This window comes from Mirounga angustirostris, unplaced genomic scaffold (assembly GCF_029215605.1).
Source record: "Mirounga angustirostris isolate CCGP_5_RB_7025 unplaced genomic scaffold, mMirAng1.0.hap1 SCAF_6, whole genome shotgun sequence".
Taxonomy (NCBI): domain Eukaryota; kingdom Metazoa; phylum Chordata; class Mammalia; order Carnivora; family Phocidae; genus Mirounga; species Mirounga angustirostris.
This window is the reverse complement of record NW_026991714.1, coordinates 32,549,086-32,561,526: the sequence shown is the minus strand read 5'-3', so window position 1 is coordinate 32,561,526 and position 12,441 is coordinate 32,549,086. Positions and strand designations below refer to the sequence as shown.

The 12,441-nt window shown below is 34.4% G+C and overlaps 1 protein-coding gene across 3 annotated transcripts in view; it reads right to left on the bottom strand.

Moving 5' to 3' along the window:
- ASPM (assembly factor for spindle microtubules) overlaps positions 1-12,441 on the bottom strand; it is a 64,769-nt gene that overhangs the window by 22,270 nt on the left and 30,058 nt on the right. For all 3 annotated transcript variants that reach the window (XM_064594054.1, XM_045877099.3, XM_064594055.1), the window contains exon 17: positions 9,082-9,276. In XM_064594054.1, the coding sequence (XP_064450124.1) occupies positions 9,082-9,276 (195 nt within the window). The remainder of the gene's footprint in view (positions 1-9,081; positions 9,277-12,441) is intronic.

Genomic DNA, 12,441 nt, shown 5'->3' with positions numbered 1-12,441 from the left:
TATTGATTTTAAGTAATTTCCTATGAATGTATCTTTGGATTTTGTATTTTCCCCTTAATATCAGGGCTGCTAAACTGTCTTGTAATGATTGGAGTGTTACGTGAGGGATCCTACACAGGTCTAATAATATAAACAGAGGAATCTGAGAAACAGGTGAGCTAGATCATTCTTAGTCATATTTCTCATTAAGAATTAAATTACTACTTCTTCATAAGTTTAGGAATTATAGACACATAGTCAAAAAGTAGAATTCTGAAAAGATATGAGAAGTGATAAACCATTTATCTCTTGAATAGCCAAGGTTGCTTTCTTCCCATACCACCCACATTCCCTAACTCCTTCGTTAGGGCAAGAGTGGGGGGAGAATTCCCTACTGCAGCTTACTTTCTCTTATATAAGTGAAACAGGAGAGGGGCTAGGTACTTCTGTCTCCTGGAGCCCTATACCCATTGTTATGCGCCTGTGCCTGGTCCAAGCACACCTATCCACAGGAGAGGAGAGTCAGGAACCCTCTAAGTCTTTCCCAACAGATATTGCCTTATTCCTTTACTATGTGTGGATTGTGGTTTTGTTCCTACTCTTCAGCCTGATAAGAAATAATGAGTATATACCACATTACTATGAAGAGATGCACAAGTAATTGAAACATTTATCCAACTATATTTAAGCATATTAATGCAAAATGGTGTTGAAAACTGTAAGCTTGATGCAAATGTGAAGTATTTTATTAAGCTGCCTCAAAAAAGTAGGGAAAAGTAAAGCAGATACTATTCAGAGTTGCAGTGGCCATTCTTTTTCTTTTCTTCCCTCTAGATGTTTGTTTGTGAAACCTTCAAACTCAAAAATCAAAGTGTCGGTGTGGATAGTTTATTCTACACTCTGATAATCGTTTGTTCTGAATACTGTTACCAGTGGCTGTTACTGAAGTGTCAGTCAGTGTTGATATGGATCGTGGGAGATAAGTTCATCCCCTCTCATCACAGTAGAGATTTAGCAGCACTGCCAGGGTCTATTAAAACTAAGTAGCTTTTACTAAAGAGCATTACATATAATTCTCTCATTTAATTTTCACAAAAACACAGTAAGTTAGCATTCTTTGTTCATCTAAAGAAAAGAAAACTTATGATGTAAAACTTTTTCCAAAGTCACATAGCCAATATCAACCAAGAGTTGATATTGGGGCCTAGATTTTAATATCTAATAAGGTGCTCTTTCTTCTCCACCATAGATATCTGTGGTAGATTGCTTTCATAGCTCCAATTCTTCATTTCTCCCTATCTCCACAATGTTTGCCATATTTTGTACTTCCTCTTACTAAAGATACAGAGTCTTTGCTTCATCTCAGCTAGGGTAGTCACAGAAAGAACACAGCATACCAGTGTAACCAAAGATTTAGCTTTCTCGCCAGAGAACCAAACAGGGCCGCCCTAAACACACCTGCAGAGTCCCAGGGAGACTGAAGAGAAGGGATAGCTCAGGAAAGCAATCCCTTAATGTTATGAATTCTTGGGTTCACCATTAAGCTGTGTACGTGTGGGTCTGACAGCAGACTAGCCTTTGAGTATTGAATTAAGAAACACAACACCATCTAGATCCCAAACTGGCCACTCCGTGACATACACATGGGACTGATACAAATATCACTGTAAGCGCTTTAAAAAAGGAACTGAGGGCGCCTGGGTGGCTCAGTTGGTTAAGCGACTGCCTTCGGCTCAGGTCATGATCCTGGAGTCCCAGGATCGAGTCCCGCATTGGGCTCCCTGCTCGGCAGGGGGTCTGCTTCTCCCTCTGACCCTCCACCCTCTCATGCTGTCTCTCTGTCATTCTCTCTCTCTCAATAAATAAATAAAAATCTAAAAAAAAAATAAATAAAAAAAAAAAATAAAAAAGAACTGATGTTGAAGCCATACCCATAGAAAGTTGATAAGAACTTGTGGCCTGGGGCGCCTGGGTGGCTCAGTTGGTTAAGCGACTGCCTTCGGCTCAGGTCATGATCCTGGAGTCCCGGGATCGGGTCCCACATCAGGCTCCCTGCTCGGCAGGGAGTCTGCTTCTCCCTCTGACCCTCCCCCCCTCATGCTCTCTCTCTCTCATTCTCTCTCTCTCTCTCAAATAAATAAATAAAATCTTTAAAAAAAAAAAAAGAACTTGTGGCCTGAACCCAACAAAGCAGACCACCTCATAAAACTAAAATATCCACATTCACATAACTTTTAAAATATTCACGATGTAATTAAAAATCACTTGGCATAATAATAAAAGGAAAATTTCAACTTGCATAGGAAAAAACAATCAACAGATGCCAATGAAGATGACCTAGACATTGGAATTACCTGACAAAGACTTTAAAACAGCAGATGTAAAAATGTTCCAAAAGCTGAAACTAATGGGAGAATAGAAAGTCTCAGTAAAAACATCAAAGATACAAATAAGAACCAAATGGAAATATTAGAACTGAAAAACACAATAATCAAAATAATAAAAAAAAAAAAAACCCAACTCATTGGAATGGCTCAATATAAAGATGATAAAAGAATATACTGTAAGATCAATACAAATTATCTAGGCTGAAAAAGAAAAATGATTTAAAAAAGAAATACCTCAACAAACTAAGAAGAGAGAGGAACTTTCTCAATATGATAAAGAACATCGATTCAAACCTATAGGTAACACCAAACTTAACAGTAAGAAACTAGATGCTTTTCCCTTAAGATCTGGAATAATGCAAGGATGTACCCTCACCACTCCTATTCAACATATACTGAAAGTCCCGGCTACTGTATTAAGAAAAGGATATAAAAGGTATACAAGAGACAAAAATAATAAATCTTTCTTTGTCCACAGGTGACACGATCATCTACGTAGACAATCCAAAGAAATGACAAAAAAACCTCCTGGAACAAATAAGCAATTACAGTAAATTTGTAGGATATAACATCATTAACATTATTAGCGAAAAAAGAGAAACACTTCAAAATGCATCTAAATATACACAGTATCTGTATGAGGAAAACTAAAACTCTAATGAAAGAAATCAAAGAAGATCTAATTAAATGGAGAGATACATCATGTTCATGGGTAGAAGACTCAATGTTGTCAGTTCTTCCCAACTTAATCTATAAATTCAAAGCAATCTCAATCAAAATCTTACCTAGTTACTCTGTGGATACCAGCAAACTGATTCTAAAGTTAAATGGAGAGGCAAAAGACCTAGAATAGCAAACATATTATTAAAGAGGAAGAAAGCTGGAGGACCAAGATTATCCAACTTCAAAACTTACTATAAAACTATAGTGATTGAGACAGTGTGGTATTAGCAAACTAACAGACAAACAGATCACTAGAATGGAATAGGGAGCCCAGAAGTATACCCATGCAACACAGTCAATTGATCTTTGGCAAAGGAACAACTCAACTGAGTAGATAAAGGATAATTTTGTTTGTTTTCAAAAAATGATGCTGGAATAAGCAGACAACCATATGAAAAAAAAATGAATCTAAGCACTGACTCTTTACCTTTCACAAAAATTAACTAAAATAAAGCATATATCTAAATGTAAAATGTAAAAATCATAGAACATATAGGAGATAACAATAGAATATCTAAGTACTTTGAGTTTGGCAATGGGTTTTTAGATATAATGCCAAAAGTATAATCCATGAAAGAAAAAAAAAATTGATGTCAGGCTTCATTAAAATTAAAAAGTCTGCTCTGTGAAAAACTGTTAACAGAACAAAAAGATAAGCCACAGACTAGGAGAAAATATTTGCAAAATACATATCTGATAAAGGATTTGTATCCAAATATACAAAGAAGCCCTAAAACTCAACAAGAAATAAAAAATGGACAATAAGAATTAAAAAAATGGACAAAAGATCCAAACACATCATGAAAGAAGATAAACAGATGGTAAATAAGCATATGAAAAGATGCTCAACATCATATAGCATTAGGGAATTACAAACTGACATAATGTGATGCCAATATACATCTACTAGAATGGCTAACATCTAAAACACTGAACACCAAATGCTGGCCAGGAAGTAGAGCAATAGGAAGTCTCATTCATTGCTGATGGGAATGCAAAATGGTACAGCTACTGTGGAAAACAGTTAGACAGTTTCTCACAAACCTAGTTTTATTGTATGATCAGGCAATCCCACTCCACGGTAACTATCCAAAGAAGCTGAAAACTTAGGTCCACAGAAAAACCTGTACACAGATGTTTATAATACCTTTATTCATAACTGCCCCAAATTAGAAGCAACCAAGATAGCCTTCAGTAGGTGAATGGATAAAAAAAAAAAAATACTGAGGTACATCCTACAATAGAATGTTATTCAGTGATAAAAACAAGTTACAAGCCAAAAGAAGACATAAAAGCAACTTAAGTGCACATTGCTAAGTGAGAGAAACCAATCTGAAAAGGCTACATACTGATGGATTCAAACTACAGGACATTCTGGAAAAAAACAAAACTATAGAGACAGTAAAAAATATCAGGGGTTGCCAGGAATTGTGAGGAGGGGTGGAATACAGAGGATTTTCAGGGCAGGATTTGATCAAACACACATAATGACACCACATAAAGAGTGAATCCTAATGTAAACTATGGACTTTAGTTAATAATAATGAATCACTATTGGTTTATAAATTGTAAAAAATGTACTACAAAAAAATAAAGCAAAGCAACAGAAATGATAAACGTCTGTATTAACAGCATAGAATATTATTCTCATCTGTTGTTTAAAATATTTATTATGATTGAAAGCAAATATAACATTCCCTGATGTGATTTTAATTGTATGTAGATGTAGTAAGCAAGACAACTAAACATAAAAGTGGGAGATGGGGCACAAAGGGACTTAGATAGTGGTAAGTTTTCTATATTCAACTTTAAGTAATAAAATATTAATTCTAAGCGGATTAAAAGTTACATATACTGTAACCCCTAGAGCAATTACCAAAAAACAAAACAAAACAAAACAAACCTGTACAAAGGGAAATAGAAAGAAAACAGACTAAAGTGGAACACTATCAAGTGTTCAAAGAATTGAAAAGCCAGGAAAGGAGAAAGGGAAGAATGAAAGAATGGAAACATTCAGAAACAATAAAAAGATAGACCTAAATTCACAAATATCAATACATGCTTGAAATATAAATAGTCTAAACCACCAATCAAAAGACAGAGATTTTCAAAACATAAAAACTAAATGCTGACTAGATTTCATGTCCTACATAATCATGTAAGTAATTAACAAGTAAAAGGAAAGAAAAAAATATAACTTCCAGATGACAGTCAAGTCCACAACCAAGCTGGAGTAGTTAGTTATATTACAGCCAGCAAGGTAGACTTCAAAGCAAAGAAGACTATGAGGGATAAAAAAGAACATTACATAATGATAAAAGACCCAACTCATCAAGAAAACAGAACAATTTCAAATGTGCATGTGCCTAACAACAGAGCTTCAACATATATGATGATAAAAACAAAGAACTGAAGGGGAAAAACATATCCCATTACAGTTGGGAGATTCAAACACTATTCTTTTACTGAGAGAGCAAACAGAAAATCAGTCAGGATATAAAAGAACTAAATACACATCATCAACCAAATAGATCTAACATTTAGAGAACACTTCACCCAACAACAGATTACATATTCTTTTTAAGTACTCAGACCATTCACCAAGACCAGGGGTCAGGAAACTTTCTGTAAAAGGCCTATAGATTAGGAGAAAATAGTTGCAAATCACTGACAAAGAATTTGTCTCCAGAATATGGAAAGAACTCTCAAACCTCATTAAGATAAGCAATTCAATTACAACAATAAGCAAAAGATTTCAACAGATACTTCAGAAAGAAAATTAAGCACTTGAAAACATATACATCATTAGTGATTAGGGAAATGCAAAACAAAACCAAGATTAGATACCACTACACATCTAACAGAACAGCTAAAAAACACTGACATCACAGTGTTGGAAGATGTGGAGCAATGAGAACTCTTATGCACTAGGGTGGGAATGAAAACTGATATAGGCAGTTTAGAAACCAATTTGCCACTATCTTATCAAGTTAAGTATACACTTACCAAATGACCCAGCAATCCCACTCATAAATATTTACCTTAAAGAAATGAGATCACCTAAACCTGGGAACAACACAAATACCTTTTAACAGGTTAATGTATAATTAAATTGTGGTACCTCCATACAACAGAATACTACTCAGCAATGAAAACAAACTATTGATACATGCAACAACTTAAAGGAGCCTCAAAGGCATTATGCTGAGTGAAAAAAAGTGAGTCTCAAAAGGTTACATACTATATGGCTCCATTTAGGTGACATTCTCAAAAAGGCAAAACTATGGTAACAGAGAACAGAGTTATGGTCACCTAGGGCTGGGTGTGGGTGGAGGAATGACCACAAATAGCATGCAAAAGTTTTTCTGGGTGATGGAACTGTTCTGTAACCTGACTGATGTAGTGATTACACAAATATGTACAGGTGTTTAAGTTTATGGAACTGCACATCAAAAAAGGTCTATTTTACTGAGTGCTAATTTAAAAATTAAAATTTTAATTAATGTTAATTAAAATTTTTTTAATCTAAATTTTTAAAAATGTATCATATAGATAAAAACAAAAGTATTTAAGACCTCTTGCATCAAATCATAAAACCAAGTTAGGAGACATTTAAACAAGACCAAAATAAATAGGGAATAGATACCATGTTCAGTATTTATTAAATCTCAATCAAATTCCAACACTTTTAAACTTCAGATTCAAAATGTATATCAAAATGCAGAAGAATTAAAATAGCTAAAAACTTCTTTTAAAAAAACAAAGAAGGAGCGGGGCGCCTGGGTGGCTCAGTTGGTTAAGCGTCTGCCTTCGGCTCAGGTCATGATCTGAGATCGAGCCCCGCATCAGCTCAGGTCACGATCTCAGATCGAGCCCCGCATCAGGCTCCCTGCTCCACAGGAAGACTGCTTCTCCCTCTCCCACTTCCCCTGCTTGAGTTCCCTCTCTCGCTGTCTCTCTCTGTCAGAATAATAAATAAAACCTTTAAAAAAACAAACAAACAAAAAAACAAAGAAGGAGGACTTATCTATTAGTTATCAGATTTCATGTAAAGCTAGAGTACAAGGCCCAAAGAAAGACAAAAAAGAACAATGGAACAGAAAAAAATTCTAGAAACAGAAGCACAGATATAAGAATATTTGATATATGCTAAAGGTGGTACAGTAATGAGGCAAGGATGGTTGTTTCAGTAAATCAAATGAAACAATTGGATATCCATATATAAAAAAAGAAAAAATAGTCCCTAATACAAATCAGGAGAGATCTAAATGTGAAAGATAATACATTAAAGCTTTTAGGATATAATGTAGAAGAATATCTTCAAGGCCTTGGATTATGGTACACAAAAAAACACTAACCATAATAGAAAATTAAGAATTTTCATTTCATAAAACAGTAAATCACAGTCTAGGAGAAGGTATTTGAAACACCCAAATCCAACAAAATTCTAATAACCAGAATATTCAACACCTCTTACAAATCCACAAGAAGACAATCAAAATGAAAAATTGAAAAAAAGAGACTTGAAATAGCACTTCACAAGAGAAGATTTCCAATTTAAAAAGGTGTCCAATATCATTAATTATCAAGAAAATGCAAATTAGAACTACTCTAGGATACTACTGCACAACCACCAGAATGGCTAAAATTAAACAGACAATTTCTAAGTATTTATTTACCTGAACATGGAGTTACATGAACACTCATAAATAGCTGGTGTGTATTACAATTGCTTTACAAACTTTTTGGCAGTATCTATGAAAACTGAAATCTATACACTCAAAAAACAAAGAATTGTACTCATAGGTATATATCAAACAGAGTGAATACATTTCACACCAAAAGGCACATTCATAGAAGCATTCATTACTCATAATAACTCACAAATGGAAAGCCAAATGTCCATCAACAATAGAAAAGATAAATAAATTACAAATATTATAGACTGAAAGTTAAACCACAGTTACACTCAACACTGATAAATCTCACAAATTTAATAATGTAGAATAAAGAATTTACATGGTTTGAACCTAGCTACATAAAATTCAAAAAACAGGGAAGACAAAATTATAGTGTTTAAAGAAGATGTATAGAAAAAAAGTATATATTAGAATAATGGTTATGGGTGGGGGAGGGAAGGGTTAATGGATTGCAAAATGGCTTTGGAGAAGCTGACAATATTCTATTTCTTGACCTGGTAGTGGTTACATGGGTATTAACTTTGTGAAAAACTATCAGGCTCTACATATGTGTTCTGTGCAATTTTCTATGTAATATTTCACATTAAAAAAAGGTTCAAAAAAAGATAATTTATTAAATCAGAATCTTTCACTTATCAATAGTAATAGCCAGACACAAAAATTTCCAAATTTATAAAATAGATAAAATTATGGGGTAAAGCTTCAATGACATTTACATAGGGTAAATTTAAATAGTACACCTCTCTGTTGTTATTAAAATAGGATCTAATAACATATAGATATAAAGAATATGTCTACTATGTAAAGTAGATATGTTAAAATTTTTTTTACTACATAGAAAACTAACATAGGCATCCTATAGATTATAGGTAATATTTTGTTATATGCCAACTAAATGTGCTACAGAGGAAAACGTGCACACATTTATCCCAAAATAAGTTTCCAGGACCCATAGTAGAGATTAAACAAAGAGCTTGGTTGAGTCTGTGGATATATAAAGTAAAATGGTGCAGTATGTCATCATGTCCCATGGAGCATAAACCTCTAATATAAAACAAAGAAGACAGAAGAGGTAAAGAATTAGACTTCAGAGAAGAGGAGGCATTTCAATTTGTTTGAGCTTTATGCTGAATATAGTAAAGAGTTTTGGAGGTAGTAGGAAGGTATTTAATATTTGTTCAAGTACCAGAAAAATTTGAAAGCCTAAAATATAATTGAAAACTTTATATTTTACTTTCTTCCTTAAAAATGTCATTAAAACTTTTTAAATTCAAAATACCAGGATACTATACCTGAATAACCAATGCTGATTCATTTTGAACTTTTTCTAGTTTTTCCTTTTTTAACATTAATAATTTTCTCTGTGCTAAGAGTCTTCGCCAATATTTCTGAATGGTCAATGTTGCATTAATCTCCTTTTTCAATCGTTGTTTAGTTAGGAAAGCGATTATAGCTGATTGAATAATTCTTGCAGCTTTGTCTCGCTCCTAAAAAAAAAAAAAAGCAAATATGAATCAAAAGCTTAATTACTTAAGTTTGTAAGAAGATCATCTATTAAATATTAATCAAATTGATCCTGAAAATAAAACATCCCCCAGACTTAAGATATGCTTCTCTTTGGCGTATAGATACTTCCAGGAATATTGAAAGGTCTGATAGGTGGACATGCATATATATTTATATGATGGAACAAAAATTCCTAGGAATATAATCCTAAAATAAAGATCACAGACATGTTTGATTTATCACAGATCTTCAATAATCAATATAAAGGCAATTTAAATGTGGTATGTTTCTCAGATTACGGCCCAGAGAATTCATGCTTGATTTTGAAAAAAGCAGTGGGCCATATGGAGAAATAAAAGAAAAAAGGAGACCCTAAAATAAACAAAATGCCTTACAATGTATTGCTTTGTAACAACTTGAACAAAGGAATTTACAAAAAGGGAGAAGCAGCAAAATATCTACTTTTAGCGCAGAATAATTATGGCTTTAAGGTACAGACAATCGAGACGACAGAATATTAGGTTACGAGAAGTGGTAGCAGGACTGCTCGATAGCCTAAGTGGCCGAAGAAGAGCTACCTGCCCTGGGAGCACTACAGGCTGGTACCCTACATATCTCTATTTCTGTTACTTCTAATAATGAATTACCAGCAAAAACAACATAGGTCAAATACTTACTAGGCTTCAGACACCATTCTAAACACTTCATGAATGCTCACACAACCATAAGAACAGATGAACAGGTACCACTTTTATGACTATGGGGAAACTGAGACAGAGAAGTCAAGTAGACTGTCAGTCCACTGGTAGGATAACCAGTGCTAGAACTACACAATCACTTTGCCACACTCTCCAAGGCCAGACTTATCATTTCAGTTATCTGAATTGGAAACTAGAATATAAGTTACTCCCTTTGGTGGAAAGAACAATTTATAGCATGTCTGATAACCCTTTATGCAGCTATTCGGGACAGCTCACCATCCAAGGATGGGCTCTACACAGACATTAGATTCTAATTATTAATTAATTATAATCAGGTGTTGGTATCTATGGGTGGAAACTGCACAGTATGGGAACACATTCAACTATGGAAGGGATCAAACAGCCACTCTAAGAAAGGAAAAATGTAGTTAATGGATTGAAACAAATACTAAGAAATGGTGAGAGTTATATATTAGGTCACTCCTAAGTGAAAGAAGACTAGACAATTCTAAAATTGGGCTGAGGAATTATGTCCAACAAATTGATGAAGCCATCTAACATCACTGTCAGTGCCCCTGTGAAGCATATGGCCTTTAAGACTGCAGATATCCAAATTAAAAGCATCCCCCCTCCCACCCACAATTTCAAAACATATTTCAAAGCTACAATAATGCCTGTGGTACTAGCATAAAGACAGGCATGCAGACCAATGGCATAGAATAGAAAGCCCAGAAATACACCCTCATATACATGGATAAATGATCTTTGACAAGGGTGTCAAGAGCGATCAATGGAAAAAGAACAGTTTCTATAACAAATGCTGCTGGAAAACTAGACAATCACATACAAAAGAAAGAAGCTGGACCCTTTTCTTATACCATATACATAATTAACTCCAGATGGATTAAAGTCCTAAATGTAAGATACAAAACTATAGAACTACCTACAGAAAACAGAGAAAAATCTCATATTTAGCAATGATTTACTGGACGACACCAAAAGCACAAGCAACAAAAGCAAACAGACAAATGAGATTACATCAAAAACTTAAAGAAAAATTTGTTCAGCAAAGAACACAATTAACAAAGTGAAATTTTTTTAAAAAAGATTTTATTTATTTATATATATTTGAGAGAGAGAGAATGAGAGAGAGCACATGAGAGGGGGGAGGGTCAGAGGGAGAAGCAGACTCCCTGCCGAGCAGGGAGCCCGATGCGGGACTCAATCCAGGGACTCCAGGATCATGACCTGAGCCGAAGGCAGTCGCTTAACCAACTGAGCCACCCAGGCGCCCACAAAGTTAAAATTTAATCTACAGAATGAGAAAAAAAATCTGCAAATCATATATCTAATAAGGGAACTTCTAGAATATATAAAGAACGCCTATAACTCAACAATAAAAAAAAAAATCAAATAACCTGATCTAAAAATGGACAAAGGAATAGACATTTCTCCAGAGATGACATACAAATGGCTGACACACAAATGAAAAGATGCTCAACAACACTAATTGTCAGAGAAATGCAAATCAAAACCACACTGAGGTATCTCTGCACTATTAACAAGTATTAGCAGGGACATGGAGAAGCTGGAATCCTTGTGCACTACTGGTGGGATTGTAAAATGCGACGCATAGTGACCAATTTGGAAAATAGTATGGCAGTTCCTCAAAAAAATTAAAAAATGAAACTACTGTGTATGATCCAGCAATCCCACTTCCAGGTATATATTCAAAAGAACTGAAAGCAGGGTCTCAGAGATACACCCATGTTCACAGCAGCATTATTCACAAGAACCCATAGGTGGAGATAACCTAAATGCCCACAGAAAGATGAATGGATAAACTAAATGTGCTATTTATATACAATGGAATACTATGCTGACTGAAAAATGAAGGAAATTCTTCCACATGCTACAACATGGATGAGCCTTGAGGACATATGCTAAGTGAAATAATCCAGTCACAAAAAGACAAATATTGCATGATTTCACTTATATGAGGTATCTAAAATGGTCAAATTGATAGAAATAGAAAGTAGAATGGTGGTTTCCAGGGCCAGGAGGAAGGGGAAATGGGGAGTTATTTAAGGAGCACAATTTCAGGCTTGCAAGTTAAAAAATTTCTGAAGATTTGTTTCACAGTAATGTGAATATATTAACACTACTGAACTGTAGACTTAAAAAGAGTTAAGATGGTAAATTTTATGATGTGCTCTTTACCACGATTAAACAAAAACTGGGTTAAAAAAAAAAGCATTTCCTATTAGCTTAAAAAAAATAGTCAAAAGTTGCATTTGAGTCGAAAGTTCTAAGGGCAAGGGGCACTCCCAGATACAGTAGGCTAAGGTAAGTTGACACTTACCTGTTTGTAGACCATCTCAATCTCAAGCAAATTAAAATGGAACAATTTTATGTGACATTAGAGAAGCTACAGATGGAAAATAG